The sequence below is a fragment of the Rhincodon typus genome, chromosome 8 (assembly GCF_021869965.1).
Source record: "Rhincodon typus isolate 14 chromosome 8, sRhiTyp1.1, whole genome shotgun sequence".
Classification (NCBI taxonomy): domain Eukaryota; kingdom Metazoa; phylum Chordata; class Chondrichthyes; order Orectolobiformes; family Rhincodontidae; genus Rhincodon; species Rhincodon typus.
Genome location: NC_063339.1, coordinates 35,121,161 through 35,138,461, shown reverse-complemented (window position 1 = coordinate 35,138,461; position 17,301 = coordinate 35,121,161). Strand labels below are relative to the sequence as shown.

At 39.2% G+C, this 17,301-nt stretch overlaps 1 protein-coding gene across 1 annotated transcript; it reads left to right on the top strand.

Annotated features, from left to right (window-relative positions):
* The first annotated feature begins 199 nt into the window (after window positions 1-199).
* LOC109921837 (cyclin-dependent kinase 2 interacting protein) lies at window positions 200-16,242 on the top strand. Its single transcript, XM_048599903.1, has 5 exons — window positions 200-409; window positions 4,385-4,559; window positions 5,211-5,337; window positions 8,785-8,914; window positions 15,096-16,242. Exons 1-5 carry the CDS (start codon window positions 403-405, stop codon window positions 15,296-15,298), a joined length of 642 nt encoding a protein of 213 aa, XP_048455860.1. The 5' UTR covers window positions 200-402; the 3' UTR covers window positions 15,299-16,242.
* Window positions 16,243-17,301: the final 1,059 nt, after the last annotated feature.

The window sequence follows — 17,301 nt, the reverse complement described above, 5'->3', positions numbered from 1 at the left end:
CAGTCCATACTACGCCTCGGTGCCGTGGGACGGCTTCACCAATCAGAGTAAGGATAGCATTTCATCAATCAAGGGTGTCTACACTACCAATTAGAACGGATACCCCGCTCCACCAATCATAATGGCGCTAGCCCCCCCCCCCAACATCCTCAACAAAAACCCTGCCCGCTTCACCAATCAGACAACACTGTCTGCCCAATCAGGGTCTTCGCCAATCAGAATGCAGTCTTCTTCACCAATGCGGGTAAAGATATCCTGGCCCTTTTGATACGTTGGGCTATAGTTTGTTACTGTCCCCCTGACGGTCCATCGATGAAACGTTTCACTTGTAGGTTGCCTGTGGGATCCTGACATTGTGCTTCGGACAAGTTATGAAGTGACTTTAGCGCAAACGTGGTAGACATGGAAGGTATGACTTAATTATTTCGCATTGGAATTTAAGCTTTTTTTCGAATTACTTTTTAAGGCTGATTTGGAAAGATTTAAAATGTGTTGCATTAATCGCAATCTCAAAAGTTTAGCCTTTAGGGAAAAGCGGCAGCTGTCTCTATTCAAGGATAGAAAACACGTGAAAACGTGTAAAATGATGAGGCTTCATTGGAAATAAAAAGGAATATTAGTAGGCTAAGAATTTAAGAGACGCCCTCCGGTTACATATTTGTAGAGGTGGCTGTAATGGAGTAAGAGGCCCCACCGTGCATCATAGGAATTTTAACAAACAAAATTGTATTGTACTGTACTGTGCACAAGGAATTATAGTTCTTAAGCTGAAGGTAAATCGGAAGAGTAAATTCTGGACTTGACCCCCAAAAAAATCCACCTTTTACTGACTAAAACGTGCTGAAGAAGATGCACAATAATATGTTTTGGAGTCAGTCTTTACACGACGGAAAGAGGCCCTTCGGCCCATCACGCACCTATGTATTCTAGTCGCATTTTTCACCCCTTGGCCTGTGGTCTTGCGTGTTAATGTACAAATCAAATGTACAATCAAATCCTTCCTATAGTGTGGAAACTAGCACTGCACACAGTACTCCAGCTGTAACCTAATTAACATTATATTCAAGTCCAGCATAACCTCCTTACTGCTATAACTTGACTAAAAAGGTATCCCATATGCCGCCTGCCTTGCTGCTTTCAAGGATCTATGCACACGCTCACCAAGATTCCTCTGGACTTCCTAGCGTTCTTATTATTCAACATGTATTCCCTTGCTAGTTAGTTCACCCAAAATGCATCACCTCATTTATTTGTTAGGTTGAAACTCCAATTGCTACTGTTCAGCCCATCTATATTGTCCTGTAGTCTAAGGCTTTCCTCCTTGTTATTGTACTGTGGTATGCCACTGGACACAGGCTTCCAGTCATAGCACAGTGTAGCCTTTCATCACCACTGTGCTTTTGGATCCAATTTGCCAAATTGCCCTGGATCCCATGGAATCTTAGCTTCTTAATGAGTATCCCATGCTAGAACTTGTCTTAAGCTCTAGTGCAGTCTATTTTGGCTACATCAACTATATTACCCCCATCCACGTTCAAGTCACCTCTGTGAAAAATTTAATCAAGTTTGTTAGATGTGATCTCCCCACTTACAAAGCTATGCCTACTATCCTTGATTAATTCAAAGGGAGTTTAATTTTATGTCTTTTTTTTTTCCTATCACTTCCCTACCATAGGTGTCAGCCTCTCAGGCCTGTAGTTTCCTGGTTTATCCCTACACCCTTCATGAATAATGGTGTTAACATTAGCTGTCCTCCAGTCCTCTGGCACCTTTTCTGTGGTCAGAAAGAACGTGAAAGTTTTCAGAGCCCCTGCTCCCAGGCCTCCCTAAGCAGTCTTGGATACATCTCGTCTGGGCCTAGGAAATTTTCTACACTTAAAGCTGCTAAAGCCACTAATATCTTCACCCTCAATGCTAATTTGGTCAAGTGCTTTGTGTGTGGGAAATCATGTCTCACTAACTTGATTGGATTTTTTTTTTTTTTTGAACAAGTAACGAAGAGGACTTATGAGGGCAGAGTGGTGGATGTGATCTGTGTGGACTTTAGTAAGACGTTCAACAAGGTTCCTCATGGTAGACTGGTTAGCAAGTTTAGATCACACGGAATATAGGGAAAAGTAGCTATTTGGATTCGGATTGGCTCAAAGGTAAAAGACATGATGGCGGTGGAGGATTGGTTTTCAGACTGAAGGCCTGTGACCACTGGTGTACCACAAAGATTGGTGCTGAGTCCACTGTTTTTTTTTTTTTTTGTCGTCATTTTATATAAATAATTTGGATGTGAATGTAAATTGGATGGTTAGTAAGTTTGCAGATGACACCAAAATTGGAGGTGTAGTGGACAGAGAAGGTGGTTACCTCAGATTACAATGGGATCTTGATCAGATGGAGTTTAATTTAGATAAATGTGAGTTGCTGCATTTTGGAAAGGCAAATCAGGGCAGGATATACACAATAGTATGGTCCTGGGGTGTGTTGCAGAACAAAGACACCTTGGAGTGCAGGTTCATAGTTCCTTGAAAGTGAAGTTGCAGGTAGATAGGATAGTGAAGAAGGTATTTGGTATGCTTGCCTTTATTGGTCAGTGCATTGAGTACAGGAGTTGGGAGATCATGTTGCAGCTGTACAGGGCTTTGGTTCGGCTACTTTTGGAGTATCATGTGCATTTCTGGTCTCCCTGCCATAGGAAGGATGTTGTGAAACTAGAAAGGGTTCTGAAAAGATTTACGAAGATGTTGGTGGGTTTGAGCTATAGGGAGAGGCTGGATAGACTGGAGCTATTTCCCTGGAGTGTCAGAGGCTGAGGGGTGACCTTTAGAGGTTTATAAAATCATGAGGGGCATGGATAGGGTAAATGGGCAAGGTCTTTTCCCCATGGTGGGGGTTGGGGGTTGGGGTGGTGGAGGCCAAAACTGAAGGGCATAGGTTTAAGGTGAGAGAGGGAAGATTTAAAAAGAACAACTCTTTCACAGAGGGTGGTGCGTGTATGGAATGAGCTGCCAGAGGAAGTGGTGGAGGCTGGTATAATAACATTTAAAAGGCATCTGGATAGATATATAAATAAGCAGGTTTAGAGGGATATGGCCCAAATGCTGGCAAATGGGACTAGATTTATAAAGGATATCTGGTCAGCATGGATGACCAAAGGGTCCGTTACTGTGCCATATAACCCTGACTGTAAGTATATCACAGTTCCACGCCCACCTCAATTTCCAGACCTTCATCGTCCTTCTTTATTGTGAATGCAAATGCAAAGTACACATTTAGTATTCAGCTGTGTCTGTGTGTCTTTGGGCTCCACACACATGGTACTACTCTTTGCCTGTTTATTCTTGTGCCTCACTATACATGTTTGGATTTTTCTTAATTTTACCCACCACTGGTTTTTGCTGTCCTAATTTCCTATTTAAGTGACCCCCTTGCACTTTCTAGACTCAAGTGCACCCGCTGTTTTGAGACTTCAGTATCCTTTACCTTAAGGCTTCCTTTTTTTTTCATTGACATCAAGGGTTCTGTTCACTTGTTGGTCCCACCCTTCACCTTCATACACCTCCTAAAGAGGTTGATTAGAAAACACCTAATAACAGACCAGCATGTGGTGTCCATTGATATGGTCCAGGTCATAGTTGTGCAGCATGGAAACAGACCCTTCAGTCCAATCCAGATCCCACCAACATAATCGCTAACTAAACTAGTCCCACATGCCTGTGCTTTGTTTCACTACTTAAAACAAAAGATCCAGAGGGACTCTTGTGGTCTGGTGGTAATATCCCTACCTCTGAAGCGGGTGGTCTGGGTTCAAGTATCACCTGCTCCATGGGTGTATCGTAATACTTCTGAACAGGCTGATTAGAAATATCTTTTTTTTTTTTTTTAAAAAAAAGTCCTAGAGGGGCTTTTGTGCTGCTGTGGTAGTGTCTGTACCTCTGAGGCCTGGGTTCAAGTCCCACTCAAAATGTTTCATGTGAATGTAGTGGTCTCCTGGGCAGCTATGCTGCTTGTGGAGTGCTATCCCTCAAGCGAAAGCCTCTGGTAACAAGCCGGCTACCTGTCCCAGTTATGTAAACAGAACGCAATCATATGCTTGGATAACAAGGTGTAGAGCTGGATGAACACAGCAGGCCAAGCAGCATCAGAGGAGCAGGAAAGCTGACGTTTCGGGCCTAGACCCTTCTTCAGAAACCCTCTGCAGTTCCTTCTATCTCTGAAACAATCATACGCTTAGTCTAGTCCTGCGTCTAGTGTGCGCAAAACATCTCTAATACTCTTGAAGTGCCTTGGGACATTAAAAGACCCTCTTATAAATGCAAGTTGATACCTGTAGTTAAGCATTAGGTTTGTTTTTTAAATTGCTGAAACTTAATAAAAAAATTTTTTTAATTAGCTCCATGTTCTAGATCAGGCTTTGTAACTCCAAGAAGAAAAGACTTCAACAACAGTGCCAGAAAAATAAAGGATAGTGCTGCAGACTGGCATAACTCCATGCTGAAATGGGAAACATTTAATGATGCAGGATTCTCAGTAGCAAATAAAATTGTTAATATTAAAATCAGCACCAGGTAAGCCTTGCAGAGTTAAGTTTCACATCTAGAAATGTTAGCCAATAAATACTTAATTTTAAAACGTGCCCTCAGTGGTGAATTGATTCATATTAATTTCTTATCTCGGCTTTCTTTCTACAATACTTCTGTTCAAGCTATTGTGCTTTTAAAGGGATCATTATTACATTGCTACAGTCTTTTCAAAACAAGAAATAACAGAATAATAATTTTTCAACACATTTGGTTGTCGCTGATTTGCTACAGTAAGACTTGTTTCCTTAATCAAATTCTGTCTTAGAGCTATTTTATTTAACTGCAAGATAAGTACTAAGCAATTATGGACAAACAAATCAATATTATATTTTTTGGAGTAGGACAATTGCTGTTTTCACAACCAGAAAAGCCATAGATAAACATAAATATTTAGTATTTTTGACTTGTTTAAAAGCCTAAATTAAATATTTTGTGTAGCTAGACATTATTGACCACAGACAAGTGTGCCTCAAGTCACTTTTTCAATAATAACTGAATTGAATTAGACATTTCTTCTTAATTTGTAGTATTTATGACTCAGTTGCACTCAACAAAATATTTTGCCCATTATCTGACTATTGCCTTTAAAACATTGATGATTTTGACATTCTACTTATGCATTCACTTATTTTTAAGGAGAGAAAGTGAAGTGGAAGCATTTGAAGAGGATGAATCTAGCTCTAGTCTTGAAAAGACTAAATTACAATATAACAAAGAGCTGGAGGAAGATTGTACTGAGTTGCTCAATATCTTTGACAAAATGGTATGAATAGTGGAAAATTCTTAATCATTCTTTTAAACTGTCAACATATAGTTATGATTAGCCTGTTTCCTGAACTAGTGGAGTCCTCAAAACAGCATAAACTGAGCATTTGGATGGGTGGGGCTGGGAAGGTGGGTGGGATGGTGATAGGTGAGCGCAGGTAGCGAGTGGTGTGGATTGGTCAATGAGATGGGAGGGGCAGATAGGTGGACAGGTTGTCAGGTCAAGGAGGTGGGGATGAGAGGGAGGGTTGGTCATGGGATGAGGCTGGGGGGTGGGGGGTTAGATTTTAAAAATGGTGAATTCCATGTTTAGGCCATCGGGCTATAGGCTCCTGAGGTGGAATGTGAGGTGTTGCTCCTCCAGTTTGCAGGTGGTGTCCTCCCCTCTCTTTATTTCCCACCTCCCTCCCCCACCCCACCTCCTTGTTTCTGAAGGGTCCTGACCTGAAACATCAACTTTCCTGCTCCTCTGATGCTGCCTGGCCTGCTGTGTTCTCCCAGCTCCACGCTGTGTTATCTGACTCCAGCACTGCAGTTCTTGCTGCCCATAAATTGAGCATTGTTTGTTTCAGACATTATTTGGGCATTTTTTAGTTCCGCAAAGACCATTATTTAACAAAGCATACTTTAGAACTACTGAAAGATATTTCAGCCAGGGAGCAGCAGGAAAGAATAAGAACAGAAGTGGGCACAGCCACCACTGCCAGGAGGCAATTTGAGGTGTGACACTAGCAATCTGGCTCCCTGTAATGAGAAACTGTGTGTGGGGAGGGGGTGTAAGGTAGAGATAGACACTAACAGCAGTGAGGAAAAGGAGGCTGAGAGCTTGCAACGTGATCTCGGGCGCTCCACACATAGGGGCTTCACTTGCCCACAAGCAAGCAGGACAGTTGCCTCTGAGGATTTTAAGGATTTGAATTGAAAGGGAAATGGATTTGTGTATATGTCTGTGTTGACTATCTCTACCCCTGGACAAAGGCCTTGCTCTGCCAGGAGAGTGGGTGATCAGCACACACTGTCCAGCACGTTGTTACACACTGGCACCTTTATAACCCCTCAATCAATTTGGGACCTGGCACATCAGAACTCATCAGGAAAATCCCAGCAGGAACAGACCTGTATGTCATACACTACCATAGCTCACCAAAATCCCCAGAGTTACTGTCAATCAGCTGAATTAGCAGGGCACATTATCCTCAATCCTGACAAAATTAAAGGAAGAAACTTTTTGTTCTGAATTTCATCACAGCAAGCAGTTACCAAGAAGGCAAGGTTGTCCTCAAAATTGTCATGGGGAGAAACATCTCTTGCCCAAGACCGCTCAGATTGGAGAAGCATCTGTAAAAGTGATAACCACCTTGAGCATCTTTGCCGAGACCAAGCACAAACAGCATAAGGGGTCTTTGAAAATTCAAGCATCCCACCACCAATTGGCCTCACCTGAGGCAGCATTTGCAGATGTTTAGTTACCTCTGGCTCCACAACTCCAAAGTAGGTCATTGAAGGGACTCCCTCAAAGGTATTTACAAAAGGGTGGCTCAGTGGTTAGCGCTGCTGCCTTACAGCGCCCAGGACTCGGATTCGAATCCACCCTCAAGCGACTGTCTGTGTGGAGTTTGCACATTCTTCCCCATGTCTGTGTGGGTTTCTTCCAGGTGCTCTGGTTTCCTCCCACAGTCCAAAGATGTGCAGGTTGGGTGGATTGGCCATGCTAATTGCTCAGTGTTCAGGGACATGTAGGTTAGGTGTGTTAGCCATGGGAAATGCAGGGTTACAGGGAAAGGGTAGAAGCTTGGGTCTGGGTGCAGTGCTGTTTGGAGGAGTGGTGTGGACTTGTTGGGCCAAATGGCCTGTTCCCACACCATAGGGATTCTGTTTCTATATACTTCTCCTGATTTAGAATGTGCAATTGATGTTGCTGATATTATGTAAGTAGATAAGTGACTGTCAACTGCAACTGAAATAAATGCCTAAAAATTGTGGACTACAATCATCTTTGTTTATGAATTGGTTTGGAACTTCAGTTGTGTTTTATTCTATCCTTAGTGAACTACAGGTCCCTTATGCATTTCACATTGAAGACCCACAGCACGTATAGTCTCCTCTACAAAAATCCCTTCTCAAACTAAGCGACGAGACTTAGTTTTCTAATCTTGGGTGGACTCTATCACTTCCAAAGTGGACAAAAATCCAACACCAGTGTTTAAAATAAACTTGATAGCTGATGTCAATAGTCTCAAACTTTTTTGTTTTTTTTTTTTTAAAAAAAGCTCAAACTTGCAGCTTGAAGGTAAAATAGCAACTCCCTCGTGGAGGGATAAGTTCTTTAATTAAATGCTCCTTCAGACCTATAAATTGCTGGACCAGTTTATCATATCAAGTCAAGTAACAAGACAGACTAGTCAGCAGAGGATCTTTTTATGAACTGTGGCTTGTGTTTAATCACTTGGAACTAGTTTCTCATTGCCTAGAGGCAGAAGTGAACCCACCCAGCACAGAAGACATCCTGAACCTTGGCAAAATCTGCAATGTAGGGTAAACCTAGTACACTCCAGTTTGGTTTCTGTCCACAGAGTCTGTTACATGGTTAGGACTGTTGCTTCACAGCGCCAAGGACAGGTTTGATTCAACCCTGTGGCATTTGCACATTTTCCCTGTGTCTGTATGGGATAAAAGCTTGTGGCAAAAAAAATTAAAGATCACCCTAAAAATCCAGTTAACTCTGTGGCAAAAAGCTGAATTTGCATTTCCTACAATCACTGAATCCTCAAAAAATGTTTAAGACTAAAACTGACTTTGAACATTGACCTACTGGATCACAAAATGCTAAATACTGTACAAAGAACATGCCTGCTGTTTTGAAAAATGTAGAAATAAGGAAGAAAAATTAATTGTATATTCAGCAAAGTCAAGTTGCTTTAAAATAACATTAGTGTTGCAGGTTAATTAGCTATGTAATTGAGCCTATGAGGAAGAATCCCTGCTATCAAAAATTGTAATGATTTAAACTTCACATAGAATGAGCTAATTTAAAATGAAGGGAGATGGTTAAAATCCTTCTGCCTGCTAAAATGCAGATTTGTTTGGCACAATATTACTGTTTCACATATATCCTAGATCACATAAGGACCTCCATGCAATGGTTTCTAAAAATGCATTGTTTAAGTTTTAAACCCTGCTGAATAAATTGTACCTTGTGATAATCTTTATGTAACTTTCCAAAGCATCAAAGATAAACTCTTCACAAACATCAGCAGTATAGAAATATAAATTTCTTATTTTTACTGTTTAATCAAGATTCAGGTAAGCTCTTACCAGTCAAGATACTATTCAAGGTGAATAACTCCATTGTTTAATTTGAGTACTGTGATAAAATTAAAACCAGTTCCCTAAATAAAGATCAGAGGCAATCTAAACATTACTGTTCTTCTATAATCTTTTTCAGACTAAACTCGTATTAAAGATGGAAAAGCTATGTGCAACCATGAAAGGAATACTTGACCTTCATACCCATCAATATGGTGAAACTGGAAGGGAAATGCCTCTCTTTCATACATGGCCCACAAAATATTTCTGTATGGTCAAGTATGACTAATGTCTTTTCTTATTATGTTCTCTACATTAAAGTATAAAATTTGATACAGGGTTTACTCAATCTGCTCAATCAGGGGAAAACTGTTAATATACAGAGTTGATATACAAAGTAATCTCACTCTGATTATGGCTAAACTCATTGCACTGTTTGCTAAAGAAATAGGCCCTTGGGAAAGGTGTCAGAAGCTGATGCCTTTTACCTCAAGGAGCTTTGGCATGGTTGCACACCTGAAGAGGAAGTAAGAGAGAAAACAAAGAGGAAGAATAAAGAATCAACTGAGAATTTAGTTCATAGATTTAAATATGAACAAAGGAATCTGTTAAAAATCAAGCACTCTGTTTCAGTAATTTAAAAATTGTGATTGGTGGCAAACAGGATGTTTAAGTTGGAGGAGGTAATGCTTCTGTTTTGTATTGATGAACTCTTGTGTTATTAAAATTCTTGTGTTGGACTTGGAGGTACAGGGTCTTAAGTAAGATCTCACATGATTTGAACTATTTTTGGCAATGGATGGAATGGAGGAGTGCTAAGCTCAATAGAGTCATAGAACTGTACAGTATGGAAACAGACCCTTTGGTCCAACTCGTCCATGCCAACCAGATATCCTAAATAAATCCAGTCCCGTTTGCCCATATCCCTGTAAACCTTTCCTTTCCAAATATTCATCAAGATATTTTTAAATAGTGTAATTGTATCAGCCTCCACCACTTCCTCTGGCAGCTCATTCCAAACACACACCACTCTCTGCATTTAAAAAGATGCCTTTCAGGTCCCTTTTAAATCTTACCCCTCTCACCTTAAAAATATGTCTTCTAGTTTTTAATCTTCCCCCACCCCAGGGAAAAGACTTTGTCTATTCATCCTATCCATGCCCCTCATGATTTTATAAACCTCTATAAAATTGTCCCAGCCTATTCAGCTTCTCCCTATAGCTCAAACCCTCCAACCCTGGCAATATTGTTGTAAATCTTTTCTGAACCCTTTTAAGTTTCACAACATCCTTCCTATGGCAGGGAGACCAGAATTGCATGCAGTATTCTAAAAATGGCTTAACCAATGTCCTGTACAGCCATAACATAACCTCCCAACTCCTACACTCAACACACTGACCAATAAAAGCAAGCATACCAAATGCCTTCTTGACTATCCTGTCTGCCTGGGACTCCAATTTCAAGAACAATTGACCTGCACGCCAAGGTCTCTTTGTTCAGCAACACTCCCCAGGACTTTACCATTAAATGTATATATCCTGCCCTGATTTGCCTTTCCAATATGCAGAACCTCACATTAATCTAAATTAAACTCCATCTGCTGGTCCTTGGCCCATTGGCCCACCTGATAAAGGTCCTGTTGTACTTTGAGGTAACCACCTTCTCTGTCCATCACACCCCCAATTTTGGTGTCATCTGCAAACTTACTAACCATACCTCCTATGTTCACATCCAAATCATTTATATAAATGACAAAAAGCAGTGGACGCAGCATTGATCCTTGTGGCACACCACTGGTCACAAACCTCCAGTCTGAAAAGCAACTCTTCACCACCACTTTCTGTCTTTTACCTTCAAGTCAGTTCTGTAACCAAATGGCCTGTTCTTCCTGTATTTTTCATGTGCTCTAACCTTACTAACCAGTCTACTATGAGGAACCTTATCGAACGCCTTACTGAAGTCCGTTTAGATCATGTCCGCTGCTCTGCCCTCATCAGTCCTCTTCGTTAGTTCCTCAAAAAAACTCAAATCAAGTTAGTGAGATATGATTTCCCATGCACAAAGCCGTGTTGACTATTCCTAATCAGTCCTTGCCATTCCAAATACATGTAAATGTTGTCCTTCAGGATTCCCTCCAATAACTTGCGCCTCCCACCACCCTGCCGCCCCCCACCCCAAACCAACATCAGGCTCCCCAGGCTATGGTTCCTTGGCTTTGTCTTATCATCTTTCTTAAATAGTAGTATCACATTAGACAACATCCAGTCTTCTGGCACTTCACCTACAGCTATCGATGATACAAATATCTCAACAAGGGGCCCAGCAATCACTACCTTCGCTTCCCACAGAGTTCTAGGGTACACCTGATTAGGTTCCAGGGATTTATCCACCCTTATGCATTTTAAGATGTCCAGCACCACCTCTTCTGTAATATGGACATTTTTCCTATGTTGCTATTCATTTCCCCATGTTCTCTATCTTCTGTATCCTTCTCCACAGTAAACACTGCAAAATACTCATTTAGTATCTCCCCCGTCTCCTGCAGTTCCACACGTTGGCAGCCTTGCTGTTCTTGAAGGGGCCCTATTCTCTTTCTAGTTACTCTTTTGTCCTTAATGTATTTGTAGAATCCCTTTGATTCTCCTTAACCCCTTTTGCTCTCCTGATTTCCCTCTTAAGTGTATGCCTACTGCCTTTATACTCTTGTAGGGATTCACTTATTCCCTGCTGTCTATACTGACATATGCTTTCTTCTTGACCAAAACCTCAATTTCTCTTGTCATCCAGCCTTGCCCTTCACCCTTACAGGAATATAATGTCTCGTTAGGAACAATAGCTTAGTGGTTCAGTCCAAGACTTTAATGGACACTTTGGAACATGCCAAGTTACCAATCTCAGCTTTGTGATAACAATTTAAATAGCACAATATATTGTACAATTAATTAGATACAGTTTCTTCCAAGATTTCAAATTACTCCTCATTTACTTAACATTTCTAAGCATGAATGCTGAAATTATTTATTCTTCTTTATTTGTTCTGCAAAGTATCATTAAGGCACTAGAGGTGTAGGGAGACATATGCAAGAACAATACTGAGAAATATGCTGCCATGAAGAAGCAGTTTAGACAGATAACATTTTCCCTCTGTGCAATGTTGATCCTTAATTCATACCACACCTAGTTTATTTGCCTTAATTTACAATATTCTGAATCTTAACTGCTGGATGTATAGCGAAATACATTTCAACATTTAAATTATTGCATTCTGTAATGTGTGATTCACTTTTTTTTAAATCTTGTTGTAAGTTAGAGAACAGTGAAACTTAGATTTTCCAGCTCCACAAAGTCACTGCTTGGGATGTTGTTTTATTGGTACTAGATCTCTTCCCTCCTCATTACTCTTCTCTGCTCTTGGATGGGGAGTGTTGTCAGGCTATTTGAAGTCTGCTGCAATTTTTTTTTTTTTGCATAAAAATGGCATTATATTCTCAAACACCCTGGGAGACTTGGGATTGACCCAAGATATATTTTTGTAGACTGGTTACGTTCAACTTCTCAACACCTTTCCCAAAATTATACAGTACAGAGCAGTCAGAAATCATGCAAACTAGAGACTTCAATCACTAATTATAGAATCTTTTGATTTTACAGGCCACAGAAAGGGTGCCACTTGTGTTACTTCATAGTCTCCTAAAAAAAGGAATTCCTCAACCCCTACTGAGCATACGCCTGAAGTTCAAAGTTATAGCACTATAAATAACTTATTCAGCTCACTTTAAATTTAGGCTTGAAAACAACTTTGTTTCAGCTTTGAACTTCACACCTGCATTGATTTGGTTCAAATGTATTTCTGCCTCGAAAGTTGGCTGGAAGAACTGTTAAGTAGCCCAAAGGATTAGTACTACTGCTGTTCCAAAAGCACAACCTTTCTGCTTTTGCTTGCCTGGACAATTTTAAGAATTGTTGGAAAAATGTGATTTTAGTAGAGGAACCATTCGCTTTCTAGGTTTTGGTTTTAAGTTTCCCTGTAAAGCAATAATATTGTAACCACTGATCACAATTATGAATAGATACAATACTACATATTGCTAACTGAAATGCTTGAATGGTCATACAGACTCATGTTGCTTTGTTTCCTTTGCTGGGGTTTTAATAGACATGAACACAAGTCTGTAGCTTCTGGAGTTGAGGGGTAAAACAAAACTACGTATAATTTAATCTCTAGGGAACTTGGGGAAATAAATATTGATGTCTTGAAAGTAGTCCACATTACAGAAGAGGATATGCTGGAGGTCTTAAAAAGCACAAAGGTAGATAAACCTCCTGGAGCTGATAAAGCATATCCTAGGACATTTTGATAAGCTGGGAAAAATTTGTAGGGCTCTTAGCAGACACATTTGTAACCTTATAGCCATAGCTGAGGTACCAAAAAAACTGGAGGATGGCTAATGTTGTGCCTTTATTTAAGGCTGCAAAGTGAAGCCTGGGAACTATAGAACAGTGAGTCTGACGTTAGGCAGGATTTACATGTATTTGAAGGGGCTGATTAGGGATAGTCAGCATGCCTTTGTGCATAGGAAATCATGTCTCACAAACTTGATTGAGTTTGAGTGTGAGACCAAGAAAATATGAGGGCAGAGGGGCAGAAGTTGTCTATGTGGACTTTAGTAAGGCGTTTGACAAGTTCTGCATGATAGATTGGTCAGTAAAATTAGATCACATAGGATTCAAGGACAGTTTGCCAATTGGATACAAAATTGGCCTGACGGTAGGAGACAGAGGGTGGTGGTTCAGACTGGAGGCCTGTGACCAGCAGTGTTCCGCTACTGCTTCTTGTCATTTAATATAAACAATTTGGATGAGAATATAGGAAGCATGGTGAGTGAATTTGCAGTTGACACCAAAATTGGTGGTATAGTAGACAGGGAGGAAGCTTATCGAAGATTACAAAGGGCTGATGAGTGGCAGATGGAGTTTAATTAAGATAATGCAAGGTGTTGCAATTTAGGAAGATGTACAAGGGCAGGACTGAGACAGTTAATGTATGGCTCTGGGCAGTGTTATAAAACAGACCTAGAGGTTCAGGTGCATAGTTCATTGAAAGTCATGTTACAGGTTGACAGGGTGATAAAGAGATATGGCATGATTGTCTTCATTGCTTAGACCCTTGAGTTTCAGAGTTGGGACATCATGTTGCACTTGTACAGGACATTAGGTGAGGCCACTTTTGGAGTACTATGTACAGTTCTGGTCACCCTGCTATAGGAAATATTATTAAATTGAGGAGGGTGCAGAAAAGATTTACAAGGATGTTACTGGAACTGGAGGGTTTGCATTATAAGGAAAGGCTGGATAAGCTGAGACTTCTTTCACTGGAACGTAGAAGGTTGAGGGGTGATAGTGTAGGTTTATAGAATCACAAGGGACATAGATAACTTGAATAGCAAAGGTCTTTTCCCTAGGGATGATGAGTTCAAAACTAGAAGGTATAGGTTTGAGGTAAAAGGAGAAAGATTTAAAAGGGACCCGAGGAGCAACTTTTTCACCCAGAGGGTGGTTCGTATGTGAAATGAACTACCAGAAGTGGTAGAGGTATGTACAATTGCAATATTTAAAAAATGTTTGGACAGGAAAGATTTAAAACAATATGAGACAAATGTAGGCAAATGAGACTATAGTGTTTGGGAGTTGGATCAAAGGGTCTGTTTCTGTGCTATATGTCCTACTTTCCACTTCTTGTTTATGAATAGTGACAGCTTTTTCCACAAAGAATGGTAACTGAATTGTAAATTGTTGATTCATTAGAAGGTGGATATTATGCATCCCTAAAAGAGAATTAATACATTTGTTTATTTTTATGATTGAAATGAGTAATCTAATCCTGTTTTTAAAGTGATCCATATCTTGGAAGTGAATTTAAAAATGTCAGATTGGTCTTCCACTGAATTAAATAACCTTTTTCTGCTTAGGTTGGACTTAACATTACCATTCCAAAATTGTCAATTCTTTCCCTTCTCTTTCAAACTCTCCCCTTTATTAATTAAATTTTCTCACATCTATGCTTAAATACATATCTCTTGTTGCATTACAGTTCCATAGGAATGACTGCATTCTAGTAGCTACTTCAAGTTATTTGTGATATTTAGCAAGTGATACTGAGCAGGGTGAAGACAAATCAAAATTATAATGTAGCCTAATACTACTGCTATCTCCTGATAACCACACCTACATACATTCAACATTGATTATTTCATGGTGTTGGCGTTTTTTTCCCTCCAACTGGTATGCAACTGAATCACGATAGGATGATTAGATAACTATTGTTCAAAAGTTATTATAAGAGGGACATGTTTCAGCGTTACTACATCACCATGTACACAGACTGGAAATATACTATTCTAGATTTAAGATGCAGCAGGTTACTCATTTGTAACCTTTTTCTTGTTTCAGATGAAGTCTCCATTCAGTTAACAGAGATGTACAAACAAGAACTGCAGCTGAAGCACGTAATTGTTCAAGAGATTGCTCACACTAGTAACAGTGATCTTATGAAAGTGGAGTTATCTGCCTGGCTATACCAGCCTTATATAGAAGAAAAGGCAAGACTTCTCATTGAAAGCATGTTATTGGAAACTGGGCACAGGACTTTGTAATAAAAACATGATTGCAAAACAGTAATCTGTACTGAGCAAGTTGCTGCATTTCTGCAGAACGGTGTTCCAACTTTAAAAAGTGTGTAATTTTTTTAAAAATGGCTTAGCACAGAGTTAGGTATGTATAGGAACTTAACCTGAAAGTGACTGAGCTCAAATTAGAAGCTTATATGAATAGTTGAAACAGAAATTACATGATCAGCAAAAGAGATTTCACCCATTATCAAATTTTGAACTTTTAAAGTAGGGCAGAATCCAATAAGACAATGATTTGTGACAAAAGGCAAAGAAAAAATATATTTATTCTTTTTAGAAACTCTGAAATACTTATGCTGAAAAAATAATTTTGTCGAAATTATTAAACAATGGTCCTGAAAGATATTTAAAGTTATATTTTGTCTTGCATTCTCAAGCAATGTAAAAACAAAGAATACTAAAACTGCAAAAAAAAAGGCTGTTGTGGTGGCATATTTTGAACTATTCCATATATTGCTAATGGTTAATGGAGCTTGATGGTAGACTTGTAAGATTTTCACCCTATTAAATCAGCATAGCAGCTTTCCAAAATATTTAGACCCACGTAGTGAGAAAATCACAAGTGCTCTGCATTAAATTCTACAGCAAATATTTATAACAGTTTAACAATGGTTCATAATACAATGTACAAACCAACCTTTGGCTTGTTACAAAAATGATCCTTGACAGAGAGCAGTTCCATTTTGTAATAACTCTAAAAAGTTATGATTGATCGCCAAATCCATCATGAAATTGTCAGATAACAACAATCCCTGTCCAATTGGCTGAAGAATATTACTAATGGTGTTTAAACACCCCAATTAAGGCAACAAAACTGTCTGTCAAGATTACAATGTACTGGTAAGCAGAACATTACAAAATATCTGTATATTAAAATAGAAAATAAATTCCATTTTCTACTATCTTCATATCAATCTTTAAATATTTTCATTATTTACAACAGTCAAATTACAGCAGTTTGATAAAGGTTCGTTGCACACTAAAGAAACTGGAAACTACTAACATGCACAACACAGTCTTAATACATACTTGACAAACGGCCTGCACAGGTAATAAATGAGCTGATATGTACATAGCTTAGTAATGCAACTTTCCCATTTCCACATCCTCTTAAACCAATGCTGAAGGACACCAAGTTTCACAGTAAATGCATCACTTACATCAGTTGAAGGGCGGAAAAAAGGAATGTGTACGGGCACTATTGAAAACCTGCTTTACGACTGCAGTTTTGTAGCCAAGAAATTACAGACCTGACTTTGATCTTTTCTCTAACAAAGTTTACATTTGAGTAATAACTAAGCACTACAGGCTGCAACTTCCCCATCTCAAAAAAATCTAATTGTCTGTTAAAAAATTATGGGTAAAGGACTAGAAACTAAAAATTATAGAGACTTTTCAGCCAATTATTTTGCAATACGAAGGATGATACCTTCATGGTAAAGGGAAATTTAGGAGAAAAAAAAAACAGAACTATACTTAAAAAGAACTTACCTTTAAAGAAAAATTTTCATTCATAAACCTTTGTTTCCTAACCTTGGATTGATAATAAAGCTAGAGATCCATGAACCCCATCATAAAATAAAATGTTTAGAGTCCAAAAATACATTGGTGCCATATTATTTTTGTAAAATTTTACATGCGAAACCCAAGCACTTCAGAGCTAATATGCAAAGCTTCAACTTCATTATTGTCTCAAAAGGTTTTCTTTTCCTTTTAAATTGAACATTTGTAGATTAGCCAATTAAATTAATACTGGTATTAAAAAGCATTGTGCTCTAATATTTGTAGTGAATTCCAATTCTTTTGGCCATAAGTTCTTAATCTGATTAAGTGATCACAATGTCTACATCAGTAAAACAATAAAAGAAAGAACAAAACACGTCCTTGTATTTCAAAACTGCAATTTAAATTCACTATAAATCAGAAACTACCAAGTGCTTTTATGCAACCTGCAGGCCTTCCACAAA

Bases quoted from the DNA above. Each gene is read 5' to 3' on its own strand.
- LOC109921837 (XM_048599903.1), top strand. The intron at 4,560-5,210 runs GTAAGCCTTGCA...CTTATTTTTAAG, and splicing joins AATATTAAAATCAGCACCAG to GAGAGAAAGTGAAGTGGAAG. The intron at 5,338-8,784 runs GTATGAATAGTG...AATCTTTTTCAG, and splicing joins TCAATATCTTTGACAAAATG to ACTAAACTCGTATTAAAGAT.